Source organism: Eretmochelys imbricata, chromosome 25 (genome assembly GCF_965152235.1).
Source record: "Eretmochelys imbricata isolate rEreImb1 chromosome 25, rEreImb1.hap1, whole genome shotgun sequence".
NCBI classification, from domain to species: Eukaryota; Metazoa; Chordata; order Testudines; family Cheloniidae; genus Eretmochelys; species Eretmochelys imbricata.
In genome coordinates this window covers 5,968,908-5,982,051 of record NC_135596.1, presented here as the reverse complement: position 1 = coordinate 5,982,051, position 13,144 = coordinate 5,968,908, and the positions used below count along the sequence as shown (strand labels likewise).

At 47.9% G+C, this 13,144-nt stretch overlaps 1 protein-coding gene across 1 annotated transcript in view; it reads right to left on the bottom strand.

The window, feature by feature from the left end:
• Positions 1 to 3,059: 3,059 nt before the first annotated feature.
• Positions 3,060 to 13,144, bottom strand: part of ONECUT3 (one cut homeobox 3) — an 83,993-nt gene continuing 73,908 nt past the window's right edge. The window contains exon 2 of the mRNA XM_077805382.1: positions 3,060 to 3,352. Within this exon, the coding sequence (XP_077661508.1) occupies positions 3,060 to 3,352 (293 nt within the window). The remainder of the gene's footprint in view (positions 3,353 to 13,144) is intronic.

The window sequence follows — 13,144 nt, the reverse complement described above, 5'->3', positions numbered from 1 at the left end:
AAATGTCTTTGCATCTTTGGGGCCTGCTTTACTCAATTTTTTGTCGCTTCCCAAACCAAGGCCCCTTCTTGGCTTCTCAGCCCTTGAATACTACTAGATGGGGTTCAGGAATCCATCACCATCACCGCTTCACGACAAGACAAGAAGAAACAACGTTAGGGGAGTCTCGGTGGCAGGGGAGGGAGGGAAACGACGTTGGCTTTTCCATGACTTTTGGTTGGCAGAACGTGATGTGGTGCCTGGCCTTTGCCTTCCGTCCCTCCCGCTCTCGCGCTTGCTCACTCTTTTCTCGTAGTAAATTGTTACGTGTGATTTGGTCATAACCATATCGATCTGAGCCTCCCCTCCCCCCCGCGTTTGGTTTGTCCCAACCTCACCTTTTCCAATGATTGCTTTGGTGTGACTGTCACAAGGCATCCCGATAGCCTATGGGGACCATTCTAATACCAATAGGTTATTTATTTATTTGTAGGTTTCTTTCTTTCTTTCTTTCTTTCTACCGTTTTTGTGTCTAGAGCTGTCTCTCTAGCAATAGCTAGATATTTTCCCCATCTTTCATTCTTTCCAACAAGGTGCCTCGCTGTTGCACAACAGATCATGTTTCAAAGTAAAGTGAATAGAAGAAACCGTAACGCTAGATCAAAGATGGTACTGTTTTACCCGCATCAATTCAATATTGTCCCTTTAAAAAAAATTTTTTTCCCAGTGTGGGGAGCAGCCTCCCCTTTCTCCCCACCCCGTCTTGTTCCCTCCCACGCCTCCTCCTCTCCCCAAGGAGGCACTGGAGTTTTTCATGGAGGCATATGCGAGGGAGGGTTAGTTGCTTCATAGCAGATCTTAATCGTCTTCCCTTGTGATTGCTTTGTATATGGCACAAGTCACCATCGAGAGCTCAGAGGAAACAATAATTTTGAAGCTAGTACCATCTCTCTAGGATTTCGCTTTTAAGGCAGGTTGTTAATTGGCACACAAAAAAATCTGTCGTCTTTCGCAAGTTGCCGGGGGGTTTTTAGGTGAGCTTTTTTCTTTCTTTTTTTTTTTTGGTTTTAATTCCTATTTGGTTTATTTTTCTTTTTTCAGTTTCTCCCCCGCTATATATAAATATATATACACACACACACACACAAACATATGAAACGTGTGTGTATATATAGAGATATATTGCAAACGGATCCATATCTTTTTGGTTTTCCACTGTGCACCAGTGTCAATTCCGTGATGATTTTGATTTTCCTTCTTTGGTAACAGAGACCAGGAAAGGGGCAGGGAGGGAGGGGGCGGAGGATACAGTGCATGTGTTGGGGATGGGGAGGAGAGACACAAAGCAGTCAAAACAGTGCTTTGTTTGGGTTTGCTTATAAACCAAAACTGAACTAAAGGTGAAGATCATGGCTGAGCCAGGCTGGCCTCACCGATCCAGTCCCCAGGAAAGAGCAGATCCTTCAGGCGAAGTCTTTCCTCTTGGGTTTTTCAAAGGATTATTTTTATACCCGATTTATGTCGCTAAAATGTGCTTCTTGACCTGCTTGATCTCTAGGTGACACAGTGCAATTCAATGTAGCAGCCTCCTGTGCTGGCTCCCGAGTCCCCTGCTTTAGGAGCAAGGTGAGCAGGGGTTGGGGGAGTGTTGTGACATTAGCTTCTCCACGGTTTCCGTTGGGCGTGGAATATCTTTGGAAGGAATCCTAGGAGAAAAGGATCTCCTCTTGGGAGTTTTCTTTCTTTGTGGTTTTTATGGGTTTTTTTGGACCTCTTTTGTGCACTTGGCTTCATGACCGGTGGCCGCAACGGATGCTCTTGGACACTCCTCAGAAGATCAAATAATCTTCCCTATGTAGGGTCTCTTGGCTGCAAGGTGGGGCTGGATGGAGTGAATGGGGGTGGGAGGGGCGATCTCTTCCTCACAGCCTACAGGTCTCATCCTCATGTACCCGGCCCCCCCAGGGAGAGATACCGCTTGCGCTGGGCTAGCTCGTGTGCTACCCGTGCTTTGCTCTCCACTCACGCTGGCCATTTCGGGGTCTTGAAAGCTCTTGACACAAACATTCACCCTTAAGCCTCCTGTCCCCGAGGAAGCATTTGCACACCAGGTGTTGAGGTGAACGGAGGGCTTGGGGACTCTCCCAAGGGCCCTACATCAAGGCCGCGGGAGAGCTGGGATTAGAACCCTGGAGTCCTATTGCCCGTTTGTCGTGCTCTCACTGCTAGGTAACACTGCCCTGCTCTCCCTGTGAGCAATAACACTTTAAAGGGAGCAGAGCACCTACCCTCTCCCCAGCCTTGGTGCTCAGTTACCTTTAATGTGTACCCTCTCTCCAGGTGCCTTGGCACCTGCCTCCTGGGGTCGAAGGGCCAGATTTTTAAATGTATGTAGGTACCTACAGCTGCAGAGAGGCGCCTCGTGGGGTTTTGGGAAGGGCCTCGGATCCGAACTCCCGATGAAATCAGTCACTGAGATCAATGGGAATCAGGCACCTCAGTGCTACGTGCCTTCGACAGGCTGGGCCTGAATGCCTCGAATCTCCCCCCCGACATGCTCAGGGACTGAATGTGGAGAGCGTGGGACTGAAACTTGCCCCTCAAATCTTGTATCTTACAGGGGGAGGGGAAAGGCCAATAACGTGCGATGGAAAGATGAGCCTGGCAAACGCGGCAGCGCATGGGGGGCAGGGGTGGGGCACAGTCTCCTCCGCTGCAAAAAGCAGGAGCCCCCATTCCCCCCAATGGCCTGGGGGTCACTCACTCCATTGGGGGAGATTCCTCAGAGCTCTGAAGGGAAGGAAACTGCCCTGTTCCGAATGGTTCCCCTTTGAAGTGAGCTTCTTCCAAGGCTCGTGTGTGGCAGCGAGACATGGGACTAAGCCAAGGTCCAGAGGGCAAATCACAGCATCTCCACACGATGGGTTTGGTGAGGTGGTCTCCCTGCAGCACCCAAAAGCACCCACCTGGATGGCCAAGGTTGGCGTGGCTTGTCGTGGGATGTGGGCGGGGGACGGATGTGGTTGGCTTTGTCGTGAGGAGGGAGTGGTTGGGGATCGGGGAGGGACAGAAGAGGGGCGTCATGCTTTGGAGAAAGTGCTTGTAGAAGATGAGGGAACCCCAGGGTTGGCGCCCGCATCCTCCTGCCAGCGGTTCATGCACCGCCGGCGGGCATTCATGAAGAAGTTGCTGACGGTGTTGAGCTCCAGGCCCAGCTGCTGCGAGATGGTCATCTGCATCTCCTTGGAGGGACGCTTGTTCTCCTTGAAGATCGCAATCAGGGTGCGGCGCTGCAGGTCCGTGAAGACCAGCCGCTGCTTCTTGGGCTGCAGGTTCCTGTCTTTCTGCTGCTCCTGTTCTTTGCGTTTGCAGGCTAGACGTTCAAAAGAAAGAACATGGCCATTAATTGGGTGCTGGCCCATGGTGCCCAGTGCTCCTTTCTCACTACTTCCACCCTCACTTTCGGCCCATCCCTCTCTGCCACCTCTCCATCTCTCTCTTCCTCTCTATTGCCTCTGTCTCTTGAGATGGGACCAAAGGTGTCTCCTTCTCCTTCCTCTCGATTGCCTCCATCTCTTGAGATGGGGCCACCTGCCTAAGACATGCAATGCAAGTGACCACGTGGAAGGCCCTTGGAGACTTGCAACTCATGGGTCACTCCAATATCTCCTTCCGGCAGCCAGGCTGGAACTGGAGGAAACTCATGCCTTGGTTTTGCCCTCCTCACCCTCTGGCAATTTGGGACCTCCTAATTTCTAAATCTTGAGTGGGGCTAATACAGGGAAGCATGCAATCCTCTGCCAAGCTCGCAGCCCTATACCAGAGGTTCCAGTAGGCCCCACTGGAAACCTTCTGTTGCTCTCCATTGGCTTTTGCTGGTCTCTGCTGACCTCAGTTGGACAACCAACAAGCCTGTGAACCAGTGGATCCTCAGACCCGTGGCTCTGCCCCTAAGCCCAGATGCCAACTTAAACCAGCAGGAAACAGCTGAAATTTTCTACATGGACTTTCTGTGACGGCTGCTTACGTTTCCTGGCCTGCACCAGTAGTTCTCAAGGCAAAATGAGGCAACCATCATTCAGCTCCCAGAATAGATTGTCATGGGGCTTGCCCTCATTTCCCCTCTGTCTGTGAAATGGACTGTGCGACAGTCCAGGAAATCTATGCTTCCCCAACTGCCTTCGCTACTCTCTTCGCTCCCTCTCCTGCTGGATTCAAGCCCATTCTCAACATGTCACTGGTTCATTTCAGTCCAACAGAACCAGGTTCCATAGTTAAAAATCCTCCCACAGCCCAGTCTCGGCATTGAGCAATAGGTCACCCCAGGAGGTCCGTTCCCCTGCAGGTGGCATACGGAAGTTGTGGGCAGCGGATGAGCAGATTGCGAGCTCCTTGAACAGGGACCGTCTTCTCGCTTTTTGTGTTTGTGTGGTGCCTGGCATGGGCAGGGGGTTGGGACATGACTGGAGCTCCCAGGTGGTCCCGCCATAATAAAATAAATAATAATAATAAATAAAACCCCATTAAATTTTCCACGCTCTGCACGGGGGCTGAGGCAGTGACTAAATATATGGATTTTAATTGGCACAAATGGCCAGATTTTGCTTTTTTGGGGAAAGCTTTTGCCAGGGCTGGCTCCAGGCACCAGCTTTCCAAGCAGGTGCTTGGGGCGGCCTTCAGAAAGGGGCGGCCGGCCGTGTCCCGCGGCGGCCATTCGGCGGCAGCTCCGTCACTGTTGCACGAGCAGCAATTCGGCGGCGACTGCTTGGGGCGGCAAAATTGGTAGAGCCGCCCCGGCTTTTGCCATTGGTTTGTTTTTTTTAAGAGAAAAAAAAGAAAACCCTTGTTGAAGCAGAATACGTGGCTTTGGTTGCCATTTTTCTGCGGTATATGTTAACATTACCTGGGAGTTTCAAAAGCGCTTAAGTGATTTAGGAGTCTTAGGGTGCGTCTACACTTCAGACGCTACAGCGGCATAGCCAGGGCACTGCCATGTGGACACTCATTACAGCAACAGGAGGGGCTAGGGTGATCAGACAGCAAATGTGAAAAATCGGGACAGGGGGTTGGGGGTAATAGGAGCCTACATAAGAAAAAGACCCCAAAATTGGGACTGTCCCTATAAAACCGGGACATCTGGTCACCTAGGAGGGGTTCACCCATCGCTGGGGTTAATGCACCTCCCCGAGAAGCAGTAGCTAGGTCGACAGATGAATTCTTCCATCACCCTAGCCCTGTCTACACTGGGGGTTAGGTCGGCAAAGCTGCATCTCTCAGGAGAGTGGATTTTTCATGTCCCTGAGAGAGGTACCTATGCTGATACTCTTTGTAGGTGCAGACCTGCCCTAAGTGCCTTTTTCTAAAATGTCCCTTTGGGTGGGATTCACAAAGGGGACTTATGGTGTGTCTACACTGCAAACAAAACCCCGTGGCAGCGAGTCGCAGAGCCTGGGACTCTGGCTCGGGCTATGGCGCTGAAAATAGCAGTGCAGAGGTTCCCGCTTGGGCTTTGAGATCCATCCTCTTGGCCAGGTCTCAGAGCCCGAGTGGGAACGTCTACACGGCTGGTTTCGGTGCTGTAGCATGAGCCTTGCAAGACCTAGTCTGTAGTCTCAGGCTCTGAGACTCGCTGCCACGAGTCTTTTTTGGAAGTGTAGACATACCCGGAGATTCAGCATTGCAGTGTCCTGTTGCCAGCTGGGATACCCAGCCTGGAGCCAGGCAGCCGGGCTCCCTGTACAATGCATGGGTAGAGCAAGGTGCCTAAAAAAGGCCTTCATGGAAGCCAGCACATGGCGCGGGGACCCTCCTTAGCTAGCTCATCGGAAATGCCGAAGACAGGGCAGGGGCTCAAAGGAGTGAGGTGAGTCTGAGCTGGGGGGGCGCACCTCGCTCCACACGAGAGCCAGAACTTGGGTAAGATGTAAGTCAATGGCGCTGTGACCAATTCCTGCTGCTGCTGATCTGGCCCCAGGTCCCTACCAAATGGCGAGCTCTCTTTCTGTAGTTGTACCAGGCCCTTTGTGGATCAGCCCTGTGAGTGCGATATCACACACACTCAACACCTTCTCAGCTGGAGGATCTCCCTGATGGGATATTTGTGCTCAGCTAATGTGCATGCTCTCTGCTCATGCCTTAAGCTCCTAGGCAAACAGACCTCAGATGCCATCAGCCCCTGTGCCAGCCTCACATCAAAAATATCTGGGTGTTGCTGGCATCATCAGGAGTGGTTTGTTCACAGACTTTGGCCAGCTGGAGCAGAAGGACAGGATACACCTGGTTCCACTTGCAAGGATCTGAGCTGGTGTGGGGGGGAGGGGGGAAGTTCTGTGGTCTGCAATGTGCAGGAGGTCAGACTAGATGATCAGGATGGTCCCTTCTGGCCTTAAAGTCTATGAATCTATGGAGTCAAAAACTCTGTGGGAGCTGGACTGCCTAAGAGGACAGATGGCCCCATGGGAATGCACAGCCCACTGTGTCCTACGGCTGTTGTGAAATGGAAACCGCTTAAAAACCAACCCCAAATAAGGAGGAACAGAGGATACCAATTAGACTGGTGCGTTTCATTGGGTTTCATGGGTATGACTTCCCCTACAGCCCATCAAGAAGCTCCATTTTTGTGTCCAGGATTCCAAGGCCATTTCAGACTCGTTTATCATGGGTCCTGCAAGGCTGGTCTGGTACTTTCACCTCTTTGCCCTGCCCACCTGCCATTTAACACTCTTAAATAGTATCCTCTCCTTTTCCCGATGATTCACAATGAGGAGCCCAATCCGTCTTTATTTCCAATGACACAAGGTAAAGGTTAAAGCGTTCCTTGCCTGTTATTTAAGAGTTTTATGGGGTCAGTTCAGGAGCGCTATTATGTCAGCAGAATGGCACCTTCTGAGGACACTGGGAATTGGTCTCAATACTTTGGCGAGGATCTTATGTCAGGGAACTCTACTAGAGTTTGTCTACACTGGAATTTCTAGTCATGTTTTCCCACGTGCTAACTAACATGATTGTAAACTCTAGTGTGGACATGACACACATTTGTTCCTAGTTGTGTTTAGCCCTAAGTTGCACATTCTGGGCTTGATTTGCCATTGTTCTGTACCTTGAATGGTTATTTACACCAATGCATAGTGGGTGTAAAACAAACCCATTTTGATTTTAGCGCCACGTGGCACTGGTGTAAAAGACTGTACAAGGTACAGGGCAATGGAGAATCTGGTCCAAACTGTCCTGTCTACCCCTGAATTTACAATTGTGTTCTTTAACATGTGGTAAAACATGACTAAAAATATGATTAAATATTTAAGTGTAGGAGTTACTCTAGAATTACTCTAGAATTGCAGCCATGTAAATGAATGCAACATCTGATTTCTAGAGTTCCAGCATCCTCCAGAAACGTAGTCATGATGCTATTCTAAAAACTACCTGCTAGCTTGTGGCATTTATGGAGCCATCATCCAAAATCCAGGTCAGAGGGGGTCATGAGCACCAGAACCCTGAATATATTTTTTTTTTCGGGAGCTTCTAACAAACAAGCAGGATTATCATGTGAGAAGGGCAACACATTTCAGTACCAGCTCTCTAATTCCCAAGGTATCGCATCATAACAGACATGTGGCTCTGCATTTTGGCATCTCTACTTAATGATGCACATCACCTTTGTCCTAGCAGTGAGCTCTCTGGGAGCTGAATTCTGAGGGTCCTTACTCATGCTTTACTCATTGCAACAAAGCTACCATTAACTTCGGTAGTAGTTTGGCCCGAGCAAGTACAAAAACTGAATCAATAAAGTCCTGAGGATTTGGCTCTTTGGTAGGTGAGCTGGATTTTAAAAAAAGTTGTGTGTGTGTGTGTGGGACGGGGGACCTGTGAAGATTTTTTTAAGTTTTGCCTGTTTTCATTTCAAAATTCATTTCCAAAAATTTCAAATAAAATTTCAAAACGGCTTTGATCACCTCTGTACTTGGTCAGAAAACAGGGGAAACATAAAAAAAAAAGGCCTCACAAATTTCCCCAATATATATATATATATACATATATTAATGTCAAATAGAAATGTTATCAGACCTCAACAGCTTTGCTGTGCAAATGGGGAGATATTTAGTGGGAAGGAAAGGGAGGGTCTCATTTTATACGGTCAGTCCCAATGTAAAGGCATCACTCTGAAGCCGTCTGCCCCCTGCCCTAATCTACCGGTCCCAAGCACTCCCTTGTGTCAGGCTTCGTGACGTAAAGGGATCCAGAGTGCAGGAAAAAGGTCAGAGGTGTGAAGCTGATATTTCACTGCAATACACCTTGTGTGTGGTCACGTACACCCATACAAAGTGAGTGTCAAATGCCACGGGATCAGCAGAGGAGTGTTCTACACCAACAAAGATCAGAGCGATAGAAAATCACAATGGGATTTTACTCTGTATTAAGGCCGACTTAAAGGTGAACTGAAATTACCTGAGACCAGGTCTACACTACAGACTTATATCAGTATAATTGCGGCGCTCAGGGGTGTGAAAAGTGTCTCCCGTCGGCATAGGAGTGTCTTCACTTACATGCTACAGCGGTGCTGATGCAGCGTTTTAAGAGTAGACCTGCCCTCAGATCCCAGCTCACCTTCCAAAGATTTGTAGAGGCTTAGGGACTGATTTTGGAAAAGAGCCTTTCATTTTGCAGGCGAGATCACTTGCATTTAGACATCTAACTACCTGACTGGGTAAAAATTTTAAATGTGCCTAAGGCTATGTCTCCATTGCAAAAAATAAGCTGTGTTTTCACATCAAGCCAGCTAGCCACCTTGCAACGCGATCTCAATATAAAACACGCACTGTCATTTTTAACCTTGTGGTGGCTAGTGGAGATCAACCCTAGGTAGGGGTATATGTAAAAATTAGAGTCATTTATAGGGGAGACCAGGTTAGGGGTTTGTTACAGGAGCGGGTGGGTGAGATTCCATGGCCTGCGTTGTGCAGGAGGTCAGACTAGACGATCGTAATGGTCCCTTCTGACCTTAAAGTCTATGATTCTATGACTCTAGTGGACAGAGCTCTGGATGGGGACTCAGGAGCCCTGAATCTATTCCAGACTCTGCCACTGGCCTGCTGGGTCACATCAGGCAAGTCCCTTCTCCTCTCTGAGCCTCAGTTTCCCCATCTGTAAAATGGGGATTGTAATACTGGCAGACCAGGTGCCAGCTCATGCCAAGGCTTTTAGGCCTCACTGAACAATGAATAGGTGGACACCCGTCTGTCTCACCTGTGCGTTAGTATTGTTAAGCTAGGCATTGGACTTATATAGTGTATCCTGTTTAGACTTCACGAAATGCTTGTAAATCACTGCATGCATTAATCTCACGCATAAACTTGATTTCTCAAGCTATAAGGTAATACTCACGTGCTTGTTCTGTTACTGTAAAATGTTTGTTCTGAAATTACATAATTCACCAAACAGGGAAACTCACCTAGTGCTGGATGCCTGCAGGAGGCGTTATCTCCTGCCCATCAGGAAGGACTAGTGAATGCAAACGAGCCATTGTGGAACAGATACTTTGCTGATTGCTTCCCACCCAGCCCGGAAGAGGGTACATGCCCAAGCCCTCCCATCACAGCATGAACGCTGGGGGAAGGGAATTAAAATGCCTGTCAGAGAGAACTTATTATTCCTTTGCTGCTGCTGGAACTCTGAGAGGCGGGGATGTCTAAGCACATGCAGGGAGCCCCCCACCTGTTTTGCCTGGGTTAGCCCTAAGGGATATTCAGAGTCTGCTTACTAGAGACGTTACTATTAACTTTTCACACCTGACTGCAACTCGTTTGTGTGTGTTTGCTTCCTGGCTTTAACCTTGTAAATAATGCTCATTTCTTTTTCCTAGTTAACGAATCCTTAGTTAGTTGACTATAGGCAGGGCTACAAGCATTGTCTTTGATGTGAGATCTAAGGTGCAAATGGACCTAGGGTAAGTGACTGGTCCTTTGGGACTGGAAGTAAGCTGACCTTTTTGAGATCTTTGGCGTAACGTGCCCGTCTATCACAGAATCAAGCTTGCCAGGGTGGCAAGACAGGCTGCGGACTGTCTGGGACTCCATGGCAAGGCTGTATAGTGGCGGAGGAGTTTACACTTGTTATGTGACTGGTGAAATCTAAGTATAGATCTTGCAACCAGTTTGGGGTTTGTGCCCTGCTCGCCAACAGTCCCTTAGTTGCTTTTGAAAACGTTACTGTGCGTATCAGGCATGCAGAGCTCTCCGCACTCTGCATGTAGCTTATTGAGGGAGCAAAAATCATAGATTTGAAAGCCGGAAGGGACCACTGTGATCATCTAGTCTAATCTCCTGCATAGCATAGGCCAGAGAATGCCACCTAGTCATTCCTGCCTTGAGGTTGATAGTTTGTGACTGAGCTCGAGAATATTGTTTTAAAATATATCCAGGCTCAATTTAAAGATCTAGATGATGAAGAATCCATCACACCCCCGGGATAAGTTGCTCCAGTGGTTAATTACCTTTCCTGTTAAAAATGAGCTTCTTGTTTCCAGTTTAAATGAAATTGCGGGCCTCAATGCAGCTGCTTCTAACCCTGGCCTTTAACACGAGGAATAGTGAGAGTACATTTTAATTGCAAATCGGTTCCTCCTAATTACTGGCAAAACCCATTTCTTTTTCTGAATTGCTTTCTAAGTTCGCGTTCATGTACGAATCCTCTTCAGATTACAGCCACCTTGAACTAACAGTATCAGACTAACTTCTGAGGTCCTCTACTTCCAGCCAAAGTTGGGCAGGTCTTGAGTTGAGCGAATCATTTGTCACAAATCATTTGTCCAACAGATTTAGCCTCTTTGCCTACTGCCTGGAATAGACACAAGCAGGTTGTAATTTCCTCAAATTCATTCATTAATCAATTAATTTTAGGCACTTTTTAGCTCCATGGACTGCTCCCAAACAGATTCTGAATGCATTCAGTGCTTCCGTCAGAGAGATTTGATTGGTCATATAAATCCCATGACGTGGATTCTGTCCCCTGATTGGCTGAGTGCACCATATTTGCTTAGCTCTAGTTAGGACAGATGGTTTACAGGAGACAATAGATTTGTCCAAGCAAATATATTCAGTTCAAGCCATTTTCTCTCTGGTAATAATGGTTAACAGAAATAATTTTCCTGGCCCTTGCAAATGGCCCTGAATCCAGATGCTCTTTCTTCAGTGGAAACAAACATCCTACACAACAAAGATACTTTTAACCCTTTGTGGTACCAGGTGGAGCCTGTGTCCCATAAGGTACCTCAGTCAAACAACTGGCAGATGAATGTTGTAGTGGAAAAACCTACCCTATGACCATCAGATGCTTGCAAAAAAAACAAACAAAAGAAACCTTTTATAGAAAATTTGACTTTTTTTCCAGACACCAATTAAAAAAAAACAAACCAAAACAAAGCAAGCAAACAAAAAACCCGCAGATGTGCACAATCGGAACAGTGAGTGATATGTTTGCTACGACAATATTCCCTCCTCCACCTTCACCCCCGTCACCTCCCCATTGGCTGCAAGACACGCGTTTGTCCAATCCTCCACTCACCCTCCACAATGTTATCATCACGAGCCAGAGGCAAAGGTGTGCAGCAGGTCAAACTGGTGTATGCAAAGGACTTGGGACAGTGCAAATGCAATAACAATGTGGTATTGGAGTGTATAGGAATTGTTAATGTTGTGGAGAAAGCAAAAACATAACAGGCATGTCAAGGCTATTTACTGCCTCTTGCTACCTGTGATAGAATGGTCACCGTCTGCCAGCAGTTACTCCCCAGCAATCTCTGGGCTAATGTAACATCTTCCCTGTGCTCAGAGTAGGAATTAACTAGCATGACAAACGTTGACTTTCTGTTAGTGACCACTGTATAAATGCAGCGGCATCGCCCTCTGTTGGTGTGTGACGTAGCTCCAGCTTCTTGCTATGGGTCATATCTCCTGCTCTCCATTGTCTGGGCTATAGAGTCATACATTTTTAGGTCACGAGGGACTTGATCCTGTTCTCGTCTGACCTCCTGAGTACCATATGTCTGCAGCACCTCTTTGCTCCTTGTCCTTTACGTGGCAGAGCTGCAGAACTGCCCATATCTTTTATCTGCAAATACTTCTGTACATGGCAGGGCCTAGATTTTCAAACGAGACTGGTGGGTTTTCAGGGCCCAGCATTCAGCCCCTTCTCGGAGCCTGGTTTTCAGAGGGCAGCTGCTCCGCACCCTCTGAAAATCAGGTCTGTCTAAAGTGTGTCCAGGTGGGCAGGGCACCCAAAATGCCCAGCAGCCTTTGAAAATTTGTGCAGCCTCTTGTAGCTCGTGTCTCCTGCTGCGTGTGGTATGGCTGTAAACACCTCCAGCTTCTGGCTACATGTGATGGGTCTACAGTAGCTCGGTGGTTTGCACAGGAACTCCCAAGTGGTATGTGTGAGGTCGGTGTGCTCTCCCATAGGCAGATAATAGGCCATATTAACCCTGGGTGAAGCAACTGGGATGGCCTGCAGGGATGAATTTGTGCTATTACATTTCCCATGTATTGATTATCCTCTAGACAAGCTGTATTGGATAAGCATAGACAACATCGGTTATTCGGTATTTCAAGTTTTTAAACCCAGCATTTGTTTCCAAACACAATTATTAGGAGTAATTATTAATAATCATAGCAATATGCAATCATTAATTACTAATAGCACTGCTGGACACTAAGACCTCAGATATGGTGGTCTGATTGGTTGGCTACAAACAGGGCTGCTGTTGAAAGCAAAGTATACCCTTAGTATTGCTACTGAATATATTTGCCATACACAATATTAGAAGTGGTATGCTGAGGACGGGGGGGACCATGGTCTGTTGTGATCTAGCGGGTTAGAAATAGAGTTGCGTTCTCATTCTGGTGCAGATACTTTTCTGTCTGTGTGACATTGGGCTCATCATTTCTCCTCTCTGCCAGAACATAAGAACGGCCACACTGGGTCAGAGCAGTGGTCCATCTAGCCCAGTATTTGTCTTCCAACAGTGGCAGATGCTTCAGAGGGAATAAACAGAACAGGGCAATTCATCGAGTGATCCATCCCCTGTTGTCTAGTCCCAGCTTCTGGCAGTCAGAGGTTTAGGAACATCCAGAGCATGGGGTTGCGTCACAGACTATCTTGGCTAATAGCCACT